We start from the raw sequence: 16,898 nt of genomic DNA on the forward strand, positions 1-16,898 counted from the left end.
GGTTAATCAATTGGTGCATTGCTACCTCGCTGTAATTAACACCTTGATGAGATGTTCATATTGGATTGAAAGGCATGTGTGATCTGTATATTTAGGGCATAGTATTTATCAAACAATGAGATTCCTTTCGGTGAGGTGTAATAGGCAGGCAACTTGTAAATCTGAAGGTTGATGACCACATTATGACCACATAATCACATTATGTGATTCTCTTGGAAGAGAATAATCTTACTCTTGGAAGAATAATCATGCTTTGCTCAAGGACTACCCCTTTAGGGCCCAGAAATTAGACTTCACCTACTGAGAGTTAATTCTCCAAAGGCAAATATTTGTCAAGACTTTTATATGTAAACTGTGTTTTTAAAAAACGAGCACCTGGTTTGCTTGACAAATGTTAGAGTGCTTTCTTTAGGACAAAACCTTAGCATGTTGTGGGTTAGTGGCCTTAATGTTTGGAGGCTTCTAGATGTACTGGAACCATAGAAGCCACAGTTTGGGATGGAAGAGAATTTAAGATTTGAAAACGGGATTTAAGAAAGGGAATATGGAGCAGTTTACTGACTACAAGGGTAAGGTGTTCCCACTGAAGTCCAGGAAAGAATTCTAAAGGTTGGTTATTCGTGCTCTCTCCTGGTGCTGTGGGTGGAGAGATGAATAGAGAAATCTTGGAAGGGCTGCTGAGTGTTGAAGGTGGAAAGTGTCCAAGTGAAGAAAGTATTAAGTATTTAAGTGAAGAAAAAACTGATCCTGGTCTCTTGACGGGAAAAGAAACATTATCTCAAGGCCCATTGGTCCTTACACCTTTTTATACTAACAGGAATTTAAGGGTATTTTCCTTTAAAACATGCCTGTCCTTTTAAGTGGTCTTCTAGGTTTCCCTTCTCAGTGATACTTTTGGCAAAAATATCTGAGTTTTTTAGTGGTGTTCTTCAGGGGAAACAGTCTTAGTGTATGGGTGATTATCATGTCTTCAAAATTACACCATTTCCTTGACTGTTTTGTCTCATTACACATTCCTCCAACACATAACATTCTGATAAGTTTCTTATTCACTTATATAATAATGTTTCTTGAATGCCTTCTACGAGCTGGATAAACAGTGGTGAGGAAGGATTATCACCGTCACGGAGATTACAATGTAGTGGGGGAAACAAACATTAAGTAATCATGCAGCCCGCTAGAAATCATAAAGAGGGAAAGAATTTTGAAAATTCTAGCACGAAATCTTGTATTATGTAGGAATAGAAAATGAGACCAGTTAATCCTTTGTTTCCCAGGATTTCCGAAACACAGGTTACTTTCAGTTTGGAGCTGAAAATTCTCTCTGAAGAAAAAATTAGTTTAGAAAATTTGGGGATGAGAAATCCATTGTTTCTGAACTTCATTTCCTGGTTTAAAAACATCTTTTAAATGATGCAAGTAAATATGTAGTTGTAAGTGTGTAGTTCCAGTGCCTAGTAAATGTTGTGAAGGGAAAGTACAGTGTGCAGTGGGTGAAGTGACAAGGTGTGTGTGTGTGGGGGGTGACATTGCAAATGAGGCGGTGTCATTCACTGAGCTCCAGCAGTGGGGAGTTAGAAGTCTGCTAAGCAGAGTCCGCGTCAGTGCCTATGTGTGCACGTGTGTGTGCACGTGTCTGTGTGCGTGCATGGTCATGAGCCGGGATGCTGGAGGAGTGGGGGCAGAGGAGGTGAGGGAAGCTTCCGAATCCAGGAGCATTAGAGGTAGAGGCAGCTAGGATCGTCCCGGGCTAGGAGATGGTTGGATACATTCCAGGGGCTTTAATGGAAGCCAGTGTAGTTGGAATACAAACACACGACTGTGAACACTTGGTCACAGTCGGTTTGTGCGTACGTGTGTGTGTGTGTGTGTGTGTGTCTTTGTGCATGATGATGAGTGGATTTGGAGGCTAAACCACTGTAAGGAGAGTCGTAGATGATCGTAACACTTGATCTAAACACGTCCACATACGTCTTTTAAAAAGTAAGGGTGACAGTTACTGATGACTACAGTGGTTCTTAATCAGGAGGTATGTTGAAATCCATTGAACTCTCCCTCCTTTTGGTTTCTACAAGTATACGGGCAATGCGTGCTGGTTGTAAAACACTCATGTTACACTGAAGTGAATACATTAGTGTAGAAAATTTGAGGATAAGATTTTCCTTTCCCAGGTGTCACCAATCATTAGGAGTAACTGTATATTTTTAGACGTTTTAAAAAGCATTCATAATTATATGCATACACTTCACAAAGCACTTTTATATGCATAGAATGGTACCACACCCGATGTCTACACAAGCACATGCAGACATATACATATATTGACATAATTAAAGATGTCCTGTGTTCTTTTTAATAGTTGTATAGTACTCAAAGGTGTGCATGCTACGTTAACTGTTTACTCCTTACTGTGTTAGGACATACTTTGGTTGCATGTGAAGAGTTGCTTAATAGGACTGTGGTACTGCGTGATCCATGTGCAGATAAGTCTTCTGGGTAAACTTCTAGAAGACAAATAATGAGCTTTAAATTTTGAAAGAAACCATCAAATTGCCCCCTGACCATTAAAAGACAGAACCAGTTTACACTCTTAACAGACTTCTTCCAGACCTGCATATCATTATTATTTTATTTTGAAGGACTCATCCCTCCCCCACGAAAATCTCATTTGCACTACATACCTTTTCATATCTTTATTAACTATTTATACATGTTCTGTGAATTCCATGTTCACATCATCTGCCAGCTTTGTCCAGGCACCCACCGTGAACCATCAGCCACCCTTTCACAGGACCTGCCTTCCCCCTTCTAATCTGTTCTCCACAACCTGGAGGGATCTTTTCAGATTGCTTCAGCTGTGTGTCAGCCCCTCCCTTCTCACCTTTGATAGTTTCCCTTTGCCCTTGGGATAAAGAACAACACCTCTGACCCGGCTTATAAGGTCTGGCTTACCTTTGAGATCTCAGGAGCCATTCCCCCTAATTGCCCATGTACCTTCTTTCATTCCTCCTGATGTGCTGCTGTCCTCAGAGCTGGCTCACATTCTGTCGGCTCTGCCCATGCACCCGCCCTGCTCCTCTGCAGAATGATGCCTGCTCACATGATGGGGCTAGTCTCGGCCACTCCCTGACTTCCAGATGAGGTGCCATTCGGTATATGATGCATTTATGTTTTACCATATTTTATACCTGGACATTGTTTATGTCCTTTTCTGGGCCTCTCGCACTGGACCGCAAGCTCCACGGAGGCAGATTCCTTGTCTTTTTGTCTGCTGTTTGTATCCTCAGCGCCTGACCTGGTGCGTAAGCTCACTTGGGTCTGACCACTTAGCACTCGTGTGTCTTCTGTAAAACCATGTGCGGGAGTTCTTTAACAGGAGTCTAGGAGTTAAAAGCACGTAGTTCTCATCTTTAAAGACCATGACCTCTTACTTGGGAATTATGAAAAACACATAAACATGTAGCAATAACTGTCCTCACCTTTGAAGAAACACCTGTGTAGGACCCAAGTTTTTACTGGATACATTTTTGCTGGCAAAGTAGGGCTGAAGCAGACTGATTCTCAGTATGGTAAGGTAAGTTCTTAGCATGTTTTTGTTCCATGTTAAGCTAGTTGCAGGATTAGCTTAAATATTCTGTAATAATCTTATTAGAAACTGGCAATAGAATATTTTGAGTTATTTTGTGAAAGATGATTGCATGTTAACCATTCAGTCAAAAGTGTGTAGTGGTAGGACGTGATTTGTCTGTATCTCAGACACTTATCTCTATCATGCAGATCTAAAAGATCTAGTACATTAAAACAAGATAAAAGCCTAGTAAGGTGCGAACTCTTTACCAGAAATGATGGTAAGCAGTTCCTGGAGTTAGCTGCTGCAGAGTAGCTTCTGTTTATTTAGGTTAAATGGTTAAGTATCAGTTACTGCTGCTGGGTCTATGTCAGGTAAGAGAATGTATACTGTGTTTGAATTTTTCAGAATGTTCGTGTGATCCGAAATGGGAATGTCTCTTGTCTGCGTGCCGGGCTTGTTTCCCGTTCATTACAACTGCATTTAACCTGCTCTTTTCCTTTCCCTTCTGTCTCGGCATGCTTACTTTCTCTTCCTGCACATCAGGAGCAAAAACGTATAGATGGCACAACCCGGGAGGTGAAAAAGGTTAGGAAGGCCAGAAACAGGCGCCAGGAGTGGAGTATGATGGCATATGACAAAGAGCTTAGACCCGACAACAGGCTGTCTCAGAGTGTGTACCACGGAGCGTCTTCCGAGGGATCCCTGTCCCCAGACACTAGGTGTGTGTGCGTGTGTTGTAGAAAGCCTCTGTGTAGTAAATTGGTTTTATTATATGTTGGAAACGCACCAGTGTCTTTGGTGTTTATATGGCCCATGATATGTTGCAAAAACTTTCCTTAAAAATTAATGATATGTATTTTTTTGACTTTGAAATAATACTTGAAAGTGGTTTCATTGTATGTTGGGTTACTTTGTATGATTTTCCATCACTCAAACTCGTTTATTGTTCTATTAACCTAGATGTAGTCTTTTTAACACTGATGCTATATTTGGGCTTAATAACTGCCAATGACTTACATTTTTAATAATCGTTTACTCCTTTCTCTCCCTCTTTAGCTTAGAATGTTGAATTTCTTTTGCCACGTGATAGCTAAAAATAATTAGTAGGTGGTAATTGATGTGCCTAAGACGGAACTTCTGTATTTTTTCTGGAAACCTTTTCTAAGAGTGATGAGCCAACAAGTTAGTTATTTATTCAGTTTACTAATCTTATGTATTCTAATTTCAGGAGAAGAATTCTGTTGGAGTTACTTTAAGAATTTGTAAGCATTTAAATAAAAATATTCCTTGCAGGGGCGAATGATGTGGTCGCTAAATCACATTTGTTGCAAAAGGGACTCTCGGTACAACAGAGTCTCACTAGTCAGTTAATGCTTGGGCTTTAATTTCCCGACTCTGCTTATGTAAGGTCGGGGTCTCCCACTGGTCAGAAACCTCAGGAGTTTTCCATCACCATTTCAGAATTTGAACAGAGAATGTTTATATGACTCAAGAATGTTTCAAAAACAGCAACAACCTGTACCTTACATTATATCTGTGTCCTTTTTTCTTAATTTTTCTCTCTATAACCTCAGTGTCTAGCACAGACTCTGCACACAGAAGATATTTCATATTTGGTACTTTACCACACCCAGAAATATGCCCACCCTGGAAGGGCTGTCAGTCATTGGTTGGCTATGCTAGAAGATAAGTTCTAGGCAGTTTTTCTGTACAAGCTGATATCTGTTCAGTACTCAAGAATTATTGGAGATGTAACTGAGCATTCACCTCAGGTGTGAATCTCTATGTCCATTTATGTCCATAGAAAATAATAATGATGATTCAGATTTGCTCACAGGTCTTCGGGTGAGGAGGGGTACTTGAATATTATAGATAGCCCCCAGGGTACTCCCCCCCCCCAAGTAATTTGATTGTGATTACTTACTCATGTTAAACATATACTTTATTTTATAATGCTCCATATATATTCTTCTTTCAGTAGGTACAGGTGGAAAAATGAGGTTTTTTAATCCCTCAGTTGAATGTTTGCTGTTCGTTCTAGCATCTGAGATTCACTTGTTCCATGTTGGGTATAAAATCAATGATTACTGAGATGATTTAGTATTCTGCTTTTGTATTTATGTTGTTTAGATAGATCTTCATTTCTTTTATTTTTCAGAACACAAATCCTATTTCCTGTGGCCTCTTACTATCTGTAACAGATAACAGATTAAAGTTCATCATTGGATTCTGTCCCTTAAATTAGAATCTTTTGTTTTTTATTTTACTGAAGTATATCAGTTTTTTTCTTACTGTAAAATAAGAGGAACTTCTAATATTTGGAAGTTACAGAGAAAAATTTAAATCTTATCCATAATCCCATCACCCAGAGAAACCACTGTTTGCTTTTTAGCGTCTTTCTTTCTTTGGTCATTTTTCTGTACATATATATGTTTTTCTCTTACAAAATTGAAATCATGCTCTATGTTTTTTATTTGTTGACTTTTGTTATTTCATATTTATGTCTTAAGCATTATTTAGAAACATGGTCTTTAGTGGATATATGGGGAACAACAGAGTTAAATCTAATATCAGATTCCATGGCATGTATATGATCTGTTCATGTAAGTAATCTGTTTTAACCCAATCCACATAACACTAACCATAAAGTTTTGCTTTCTCTGTAAATCAGGAATGGTTTGATTGTAAGCATAAATTCAGAATGAGAATGGACATGCTTGCCTATTGCTCTCGCCATTATCAGGAGATGGGAGAGCTCCAGCGCAAGTGTCCTTGTGCTTGCCCCTCCTGTCCTGCGCCCTGTGCTGCAGCTGACGACCCACCTGTCCACCCACCTGTCCACCAAAAGACCCCAGGGGAGTCTTATGATTCTCCCACCGAGTCTCCACTGCCTACACTTCCCTTCGTCCGTTTTCCATGTGATCTTCACTCTTACCAATGCTCTTTCCTGCGACAGATAATCAGTGCTGATCATGACACTTCAGCTTCATCCCACTCATCTCCACGTTGGTACAGCGTCTTCTGTGGGTGACTGCTACCTTCCTATGGGGCTGTCTGTCCCCCAGCAGGCCCCCGACTCCCCACCTCTCCTCCATCCCACTGGCGCCCCCCTCACCGAGCAGCCCTCTCGAGCCCACCCTTCCCCAGAGCCCTTCCCTCTAGAGCCCTCCTGCTGAAGTTCTGGTCCTCGGATGCTCAGTGCCTGCTCCTTACTCCCTTCTCCACTGGTCCTCCCCTTTCTCAGGCTCCACTGGGGCTCTGTCACAGAGCCACTTTACTGAGGTAGGACTCTGAGTCCCGCCACAGTGTTTACAATCTCTGGCTCCTCCTCTCGTCAGAAGCACTCTGTATTTTGCTAGATAACTTTGTCTCCTTGAGAAAGTCGTACACAATCTGTGACATAGGCACACGGAGTCAAGTGCATGTCACCAGTGACTCGAGAGTTTTAGGTATTTGTGTTTTTAAAATGCGTTAAACCTAAAGCTAGGTCAGGTTCTTCTCCCATTAAAAATTTTTAATTTTAAATATTTCCAACTCCCTTGCATAGTTTGCATAGTTCAGGAGACATACCTCTAGCCACACCATAATCTAGAATTTATACTGCAATTAAGGAGGGAAAAAGTGAGTTACCAGTTATTATTGTACTGCAGTCCAGCAAGAAAAAAAAGCAAACAACAACAACAACAACAAAAACAAAAACAAAACAAAAACAAAAAAAAAAACAACAACAACAAAGCAGGCTCTTGTCATGTAGGACAGTTTTCTCTGCTGTGTGATGCTCCGATTAGGGAAGCTACTGCCTGAGTTTCAAAGATGGAAACTTGGTTGGTGTCTTCCCCACCCTGTCCCCACCTTCCCCAATGTGTGTTTGCCTGTTTCCTCCAGAGAGAGAGACACAAGCTGACCCCTCACAGAAGCCAGCAAATACATGTGAGAAGAGTAAGGACAAGAAGAGAGGAGTGGGAGAGAAGGAAAATGGGCATTGAGTTCATGAGTGACGCCAAGGAGCTGGCGCAGGCAGGGGGCGCCACCGAGGATGCAGTGCCCAGAGGGTTCGTCACCTTGCTCTCCGGGACCCCAGCCTCAGCTTGCCTGCCCTGCTTTGGCTGCCCTGACAGTTCGCGCATCTCCGGAGCTGGCCTGTAGCCCGGGCCAGGGACACGCCACTGTCCTTACTAATACCTAGGTGGCCGCCACCCTCACAGGCCACGCTCCCTCCAGGCCTCCTCGCCCCGCTGACATCGTGGCCCCCGCATCTTCCCAGGCTCTGCTCATCTAATACCACATCTCCATTCCTTCTAGAGTTTCACGCTCTGCCGTGCAAAGAAAAGAAGCCCTTTCCACACTGCACTGCGCGCTCTCTCTTTTGGCTAAATACAGTCCTTCTGTTTAAGAAAACTACAACCCACTGAATTGCATTCTTGATTTCTTCCGCTCTTCTTACTGTTCATATTTATCCAGCTCACCTGCCATTTTATAATATCTAATTATATGCTGTCAGTTCCATCACCACTGAAATCCTCTGTCTTAGGCCCTGTGTTTTAATTAAATGGAATTTGCCTTGTAGCCGTCTCTCTTAGAGAAAAAGCACGCTGAAATATTGCGAAAATGGGGCTCTGTTGTCTCCTGCTTGCCGATCTGTCTGACTTATCCACTTCAGCGCGGGGACCCTGAAGCCACGTAACACTGGGGCTTGCTGCTAAAGTAGTTGTTTTGTCGTTGCTCGGAAGCTCTCACAGGGCTGGACCGAGTCCAGAGTGAAGGAAATCAGTGTGTGATTTCTGTATATTGGCAAAGTTATTATTAAAATAATATGCTTATGGCTGCTGCGGGAAATCTTTTTAACTGAATTGGACTTTCTCTTCGCCACTCCTTTCCTGAACATCAGGTCGCATGCATCAGATGTCACGGATTACTCTTACCCAGCGACTCCCAACCACTCTCTGCACCCGCAGCCCGTGACCCCTTCTTACGCAGCCGGGGACGCGCCACCACACGGGCCAGCAAGCCAGGCCCCTGAGCATGAGTACCGACCCCCCTCTGCCTCGGCGCGGCACATGGCCCTAAACAGGCCCCAGCAGCCACCGCCGCCACCCCCACCACAGGCCGCAGAGGGGTCCCAGGCCTCTGCACCCATGGCACCGGCGGACTACGGGTAACTCGAGACTCCTGTCCTCTACCTGTTTGCTGTCGCGTTGGAGTTTGCTATGTGTGGTCTAAAACTTTCTGCTGAATAATCATCCCTTAGGGGCCAGATGTGGCCAAGGATCTCTGGATTTAGATAGTACCAGTCATGACCAAGTCTGTGTTAAAATATTCCACTGTCACTCTGGTCCCCTTTTTCTTACAGACGGGTCTCAGGTTTGTGTCTGTATTCATGTATACACACTCTCCCTCATACATACTTTGAGGTGTGTGTGAAGGCATTGCTAAGCCAAGGCATTGAGAAAGGATGAAGTGCTGCTTTTGTGAACCTGTCCCAAGCCCTCAGTTCTCTGTATATGTTCTGGGTGAACCACAGACAGTTCCTGTCACAAGTGAGAAAACTCTCCAGGGCTGCCCCCCAGGAGCCCCTGCTTATACTTGGCCATAGGTGACTATACCCTCTCTTGATCTCTTGGTGTGCAGACCTCCTACCCTCAGGCCCTTTTGTTTTCGGTCACTTGAGTAAAATCCAAACAGCTCCTAAAGAAAGAGCCCTGTGGCCATGTCTTTATTAACGTAAGCACTCACCTTTATTTGATAGGCTGCCTTTTGTCCTCTCTTTTCTGAATTAACTGTAATCTTTAAAGAGTTCACCCCTCCAGGATAGTACCTAGGAAAGCTGAATGTGCCTTTCCATGAACATGTTCTTCAGTCCATAGCAGTGTGTGTCATCTTCTAAATGTATGTCCCTCTGCTTTCAGAGGTTCTCTTCCGTTGTTTCGCCGGAAGGGTCCCCAGAGTGTGGGAGTGCCCAGAGAGTGAAGCCCTAAGTAAAGATCCGGCAAAGAGAGGGTCTATGGTCCAGTAGGATTCAGTGGACTTCTTAGGCGTAGGACTTTTCAAAGATTTTTGATATTCTAATGGGCCCTGTGGGCTTGAGGAATTTCCATGGGGATGAGGTATAAAATACAGAGTTTTCCAAATCTGACTGACCACAGGACCCTTGTAAGACAAGTTTGAGAGCCACCCATCTTTGATGCCCACTACGAAGGATAAATTTGAATTGCTGTTCATAAACTTTGCAGTCAACTGTTTTATTTTAGCCTTCCACAGAAAGTTACTTTTTAAAAAGATTTATTTATGTATTTGAGATAGAGAAAAAAAGACAATGCAAGCGGAGGATGGGGGATGGGCAGAGGGAGGAGAGAGAGAATCTTAAGCAGATTCCACGATGAGCATGGAGCCCCACATAGGGGCTCATTCTTAGGACCCTGAGACCAGGGTTTTCTTTCTGGCTCATTTGTGTAGGTGAATTTCATCATAGTGAATAATGTAGACATGTAAAAATGACTGGCCCAAAGTGCAGATGTTTGCATCCTGCAGTGTTTCAGGTGCAGAGGACAGTATATATTGGGTTTGGGGGAGGCCTCTGAATTGGACATGTTCGACTCTCCAAGGCTGTGACTCTGTCACTGTTGTAATGACTCCGTGTGTTTCATCTCTTTGTCAGGATGCTGCCAGCACAGATAATTGAGTATTACAACCCCTCAGGACCTCCTCCTCCACCACCACCCCCCATGATTCCTTCAGCACAAACTGCTTTCGTCAGCCCCCTCCAGATCCCCATGCAGCCCCCCTTCCCTGCCTCTGCCGGCTCCTCCTACGCCACTCCTCCTCACCCTCCCACCGCTGGGCTCGTGGTCACAGCCCCACCACCTCCAGGCCCACCGCCTCCTCCACCGGGCCCTCCTGGTGCAGGCTCTTCTCGCTCATCCTCCCCGATGCATGGCCCCCCTGCAGCTGAGGCGAAGCGCCCAGAGACAGCACAGCCACCCATAAGTGACGCTCGAAGTGATCTTCTTGCTGCCATTCGAATGGGTAAGTGAGCGCCTCAAACACAGCGTTCCTTTTAAAAAGAGACTTCTTTATGGCTCTAACCAGCTACAGCCTAGTCTTCTTCAAATGACTGCTCTCTCCACTAAACTGATTTTTAGAATAGGGTTAAAGGACACTTCTTAACAGGAGACCTATTCTTGCCATGCAAGATAAATACACAATAATAAAGTATTGAGAGAATTTGGGAAAGCTGTACTTGATTAGAAATAGATAATAAAGATGATCATTGGTTAACTGGGTCTTTTCTCGGCATTCTACTGCAGGGGTAAATGTCTAAGTGAAAGGAAGTGAGCTCGTAGCAATGATTGAGTTATTTTTAAAAACCTAAGCTATGTCCTAGACTTCCCATATTTTTAGCTCGATGCGCGAAGCCAGTAAGTTTTTCAGCATGTATTTAGCAACAAGATTCTTTTGTCGGCTAAAAGCCCTACACTGAACCCCAGAGCATGAGACATACAGAAATAGAGCCTCTCTGATCAAATCAGGATGGAGGAGCCCAGACGCTCACCCGTTCTGGCATCCCCTCAGCACCACACGTTAACCATCTGTTCCACCCATTTATTCTCAGCCCTGGGGCACAGCCCAGGCCGGGTGAGGGTCACTGACAGGATGCGCAGATGTCCTAGATGCTTCTCATTCAGTGGGGAGCTGCACCATCTCTTGGTCACAGGCTTGTTGTTTCCGTCTGGAAGGGATTGAGAAAGGTGGCACTGATGTCCTTCGCAGGACAGCTGGGACATTACTGTCTCTGCTTTTGGCTTGAGTGCCCCCAAATCAGACCCGAGTGTGGCACCCGAGCCCAGCCTTCTCATATGTCTCCAACGTCATTGACACACTTTGGTTTTGTAAAGAAAAGAAGTTCCAGAGCTATGCAACCTCACTGATAACAAATTTAGGGTCATAGTAGGACAGTGTTTTTGTTTTTGGATACCTGTTAGCCCCATCCAATAAGAGTGATCACATAACCAGGATCTAATCATGAGGAAGCCTCTAAGAAGCCCACATCAAGGGACAGTCTACAAAGGAGCCACCTGTGTTCTTAAAAAATGTCAAGATCAGAGACCACAAAGACTGAAGAACTGCCCAGATTAGGGGACATTAATGAAAGACGACAGACAGTGTCATTGGTATTCCCATGTTGGATCCCAGGCCTGGTGAAAACTTTCTGCTGCTTTTAAGTCTACTGGCAAAATTTATATAATATTTATAAAAGAGATGGTAGTATTGTATTTATGCTTGTAGTATGATTTTGATCATTGTGTTTCAGGAATTACACATTAAGTATTTTAGGGCCAAAGGAACGTTACATGCTACTTATTCCCAGGTGGTCCAGAAAAAAGTGTGTGTGTGTATGATCAAGAATGATAAAGGTTGCTTAAAAAAAAAAAAAAAAGTGGTCATATGTTATCAGTTGGGGAACCTGGGTATAGTTTTTATGGGAATTTTTTTTTTTTTTTTTAACTTGTCTTTCTTTTGGTGAGGAGAAGGGCAGAGAGAGAGAGAGAGAGAGAGAGAGAGAGAGAAAATCTTAGCAGGCTCCATGCCCAGCATGAAGTCCATCTCTGGGCTCTTTCCCACAACTGTGAGATCATGAGATCACTCAGCCAAAATTGAATCAGTTGCTTAACCAACTACACCACCCAGGTGCCCCATTTTTCTACTAGTCTTACAGGGAGGGACTCTATAAAATCTCAAATTGTTGCAAAAGAAAAATTAAAGAATTAACTTTAAATTATCTTTGTCACCTACTGTTACTTAATAAGAAAGTAGATGATTGTATTTTATATTCATTTTTAGAAGTAATTGGTGAAACACAGATCTCCCTTACCTCCCGGCACTAATCAAAAGCTATTAGCATAAAATGCTCCTTTCCAAGCCTTTGGATTACAGCAATGTCCAGGAAATTGTTCATGATAGAAGAAGTGCTCCATGTTTGTACGTTCCAATATGGGAGCCACTAGGCACAATAAATTTACCCTTAATCAGTCACGTGTAGTGGCTACCCTAGTGGAAGGTGCAGGCCAGAATTTTCTTTCATGATGTTCAAGTGCACTGGAATAAAGCACATTTCTACAAACAGTGTCAACGACTTTGAGTGCCTTTTTTTTTTGGTCGTGACACTTCGATTTCCCAAGCTTTTCTCACTTCAGGTTTACAAAACTTTTTACCTTTGGGGGCAGAGAGGGGGTGGTAAGTCTAAATAGACTTCCTAGTTTGTTTTCCTTAATTTAGAGCAAGCAGAGCAATTTAATTCTCCTTCCGGGTTGTGTCCCCAGGGATTCAGTTGAAAAAGGTGCAAGAACAGCGCGAGCAAGAGGCCAAGCGGGAGCCGGTCGGGAACGACGTGGCCACTATTCTGTCCAGACGCATCGCCGTGGAGTACAGCGATTCCGACGACGACTCTGAGTTCGACGAGAACGACTGGTCCGACTGAGGCGGCGCGCATGCGCAGCAGGGCCACCAGGGGCCACGTGTCGGAAATGTATTGAAAATTTTAAGTGGTCCCAACACCCACATAGTGGTATTATAATCCTGTAGCGTAGCAACTTTTGTATTAATAATGTGATATTGCTTTTGCACATCCAAAAATTCTGGGTTTTTTCAGTATTTACTGTGTAATACTTAAGTGCCACTAAACATAGCAAATTGTGCTGCACCCGAGGAAATACGCTGTAACTATCGCATTGTCCTGAAAACAGCCTCTTGCTTCCTTTTTCTTGGCCACGACAGTACTTCGTGCAGTTTGGGTCTCCTCTTCCTGATCACTGTAATTCCGCAGACTTGCCGTGTGTTTGTGAAGCTGCCTGGTGTTAGGTCTTTGCAAGATTAACGACCATGTGTCAGAGTGACGTCTTCCAGTCAGTGATACCGTTTCGCCCTTTCTGTTCCTTCGTTTCTAACGTGTTTCCCAAGAAGTTGGCTCTCGGGGAAAGATTTAACCAGTCAGGGGCATCAAACGTTGCTGCTTCCCGTTCCTTAGCCCGGCCGCCCGTGTGTGAATCGGGACGTTCCGTGAGATGCGTTCGTTCCCGTGGCACGCTCTGGTGAACCGTGACCTTGGAAGGCGCTTCCGGGGCAGGGTTCCCTGCGGGCGCTCCCTTGGTGGATGGTTGGCGGGGATTCCGGAAGGGGCTCCAGCGGCTGCGCGGTCACGAGTGCGGAGAACAGGGTGCTTGCTCTTCCTTCCGGGGCCCTCGGGGCTGACCCTGGGAACCCCTGAGTCCCCAGAGCCCCGGGGGGCCAGCCGGCCGGCACAACACGACGGGGGGGGGGGGGGGGGGGTACCGGGTGCGGAGGAGCCCCTCACCCCCGCCTGTCCTGGAGCCGTCCTAAGTTCCCCACTCCTCAGTGCGCTCCGGAGAGCGCGCCCCACGCCCCACGCCCCACGCCCCACTTGGCCTGAATTTCACAAAGCTTAGATTGTCGGTGGAAGTAGATGCTGACAGCTATGCGCTTTTCCTGGTGCTGTGGCCAGATTAGGGATCCATCACCCAAGCAGGGCCTCGGCCCTACTAGAAGCACACGGTTCTCTTTTCTCACGGTGTCGTCGGCACGTTCAACTGTGAAAAGTACCTCAGATGAGACGAGGCGTGTAGCTGTTCCAGATCACGTTCCCTTCCCCGCACGCTTCCTGCTGCACTCCCCGCACGGCAGTTCGGAGACCTCCGGGCTTCACCTTCCTGGCGAAAGCGGAGCCGCGGAAGGCTCACGGCTGGCAGCCCGGCTCTTGTCATTTTGGGAGGAAAGGTAGCTGCTTGTTCAGAATCCGTGAACGCCTCCAGGCTTCGACTGTAGACACGACTTCACAAATATACTGAGACACTCCACTTCCTAGGGACTGTCACCTACGTGCAGCATTTCAAACGGAGCGGTTATTTGTGACTCTCAGTCATGGTGAAGGAGGCTTTAGCTCAAAACAGTTGTCTGGTTCATGGTAGTCATCTAAACAGGACCATGGCCACTGGATTCTTGTTAATGAGTCCTCCTGAGGACTTCAGCAGGGACCCCAAACCACATCCATGTGTCCCCTAGTGGACACCGATTTGGCTTATGGACGGTCATCAGATAAAGCCCATGGTTGGGTTTTAGTCACATAGATTCTGAAACTCTGAAAAGCCTAATGTCTGCCTCCCCTTCCCGAGACCATGCTGCTTCTATCAGTTTACCGGAGTCTCCTCAGCTGTACTAGCTGTTGGGACACGTGCTTCTCGGGTTTCCGTTTCCTGGAGCTAGTCACCATAATTTTACTGAATTTAAGTGATAGTTATTAGTGGACTTTTACATTTCTTTCCTTGATTCCCCCACCACCTTTTTTTTTTTTTCCTTTCAGCATAAAGGCCTACTATGTTGGCATTATTCTTGGGACTTTTACCATTTGTAGTCTGATTTCATTGTTATTACAGTATTTTGTTTTATTGTTACTTTTCAGTTAGGAATTCCTTATATAATTCTAGAACATCTATTTGGTAACACTTCTTTGTTTTTTCTGTCCCTTCTGTTCTCAGGATGAAGAGAACACCTAAAGCTACTATCCATGTCAGGATTTCTTCTATTTATATCTTATTACAGTAAAATTACTGGCACTTTATTCATAAATATTCATAAGCCTATTAATTATTAGTTGTCTTCCTGTAGTTTAATCAACAAGTTATTTTCGACTTGATTTTCCTACTAGTGAAAAGCTTTTGCCCTGATGTGTTGCGTAGCCTTTAAAATGGAATGGAAAAGGACTAAAATTCAATTTAGATTATTTTTGCAGTATTTTTCTCAGCAAATCTGATTTATTCTAAAATTAAATCCAGACTTTTTCTAATGTGCTGTTACATGAAAAGGAAAAAGTGAATATTTTGAATCTTCAGTTTCCGTTTTCAAAAAGTATTTACCGAAACAAATGGAGAAGGACATTTAAAAGCCTATTTCATATCTATGGATTTTACATCTTAAAGTAGTAGTTATATTTTAAATTTTAATTTTAAATCTCTCAGTTTTTCCCCTCCATGGGTATTTTAGATTAATTTCTTACAAGCATTTTTCTCATATCATAGGTTAGACAGAGGAAATGAGAAGGTTACTTGGTACCACACTTTAACTACACAAACATAATGTGATTGGTTTTCCATTATTAACCCCAAACCATGAGATTTGGTACGCTTATGTTTTTCTTTAGTGGAAGTATATGGTTAGAAAATTAACATTTTCATTTCAGTAAATTTTTAGAATATCAAAATCTTTTCTGAGCACCAAGTGGCTAGGTTGTGAAAGTTTTGTAATAATTTGCAACTGGAATACATGATACATTTTAATCCATTAAAGACTAGTGGGAATGTATCAGCCAGAGTAGCAAGTAATTTTTGTTTTATAAATCAGAGTATCTGTCACCTTGCAGTATTACCAATGCTGTTGTAAATTGAATTTAAAGTGGTATTAAAAAAAAAACACACCTCCTGTTAAACAATTTTTATCTGTTTGTATATCTTACTATAGATTATGTACAAGTAACATCTAAATAAAATTACACTTTTAACCCTAAAAGGTTTTGTTCATTGATAACAGTGTTGTTGTTTAACCTTTCTTGGAGGGGAGAAGTTGGGGGTTGGGCAGGGTTTTTACATATCCAAGAGTTCAGATTGGATTCTGGGAGTGACTCAGGAAGCCCTGGCATAATTAGAAAAAAAAAAAAAAAAAAAAAGCCATTCTGGGAGCAGGAAGCCAGATGCTCAGATGAGGCCTCTTGGCCACATCTAGTCTCAATAACAGTGATGAATACTCTGTATCATTTATTACTTATGGGATGCTTTCATTTAGTCCTTATGATAATCCTTTAAAATGGGCATTCTCTCTATTTCATATGTGAGCAAACTAGCACGAAGTTAAGTTGCTGGTCAAGGGCCACGGTTCATGTCAAACTCACTCCGGGGGGCGGGAGGAGCTGTGCATGTGGGGGCCAGTGGGAACTGAATCAGGGAGGCAAGTGTGACAACATTCAGGAAAGCGGCTGGAGTGCGCTTCTGGAACAGCTGCCTCTGAGTTGCCTGTACCCGCTGTGTCCACTTCCCATAACATGTGTCTCCTGGGGTCCTAGCTGGGTCTCCCTGAGCCTCCCCATCCGGCGCCATGTTCCGTGAATACAGTCTGCGTCTACATTTTTGTATCCCGAGAACACCTGGCTAATCTGTTAGTCCTTGAGCAGCCCCTTATTGAATGACAGGGAAACAGGCCATCACTCACAATGCTTGGGGCTCCAAGCGTGGTCTCTTAGTTCTTGAGTTTCAAACTAAGGTCTTTC

General features: G+C 43.8%; 1 protein-coding gene across 2 annotated transcripts in view; it reads left to right on the forward strand.

Moving 5' to 3' along the window:
• The window catches only part of WASF3 (WASP family member 3), a 128,497-nt gene extending 112,353 nt beyond the window's left edge, over positions 1 to 16,144 (forward strand). Inside the window, exons 7-10 of one of the 2 annotated variants that reach the window (XM_059377587.1) lie at positions 7,457 to 7,623; positions 8,460 to 8,726; positions 10,227 to 10,594; positions 12,889 to 16,144. In XM_059377587.1, the coding sequence (XP_059233570.1) occupies positions 7,457 to 7,623; positions 8,460 to 8,726; positions 10,227 to 10,594; positions 12,889 to 13,046 (960 nt within the window). In that variant the 3' untranslated portion in view covers positions 13,047 to 16,144. Of the gene's footprint in view, positions 1 to 4,114; positions 4,291 to 7,456; positions 7,624 to 8,459; positions 8,727 to 10,226; positions 10,595 to 12,888 lie in introns of both variants that reach the window. The other variant, XM_059377586.1, reaches the window with a different exon arrangement.
• Positions 16,145 to 16,898: the final 754 nt, after the last annotated feature.

This window comes from Mustela nigripes, chromosome 15 (genome assembly GCF_022355385.1).
Source record: "Mustela nigripes isolate SB6536 chromosome 15, MUSNIG.SB6536, whole genome shotgun sequence".
In the NCBI taxonomy this organism is placed as follows: domain Eukaryota; kingdom Metazoa; phylum Chordata; class Mammalia; order Carnivora; family Mustelidae; genus Mustela; species Mustela nigripes.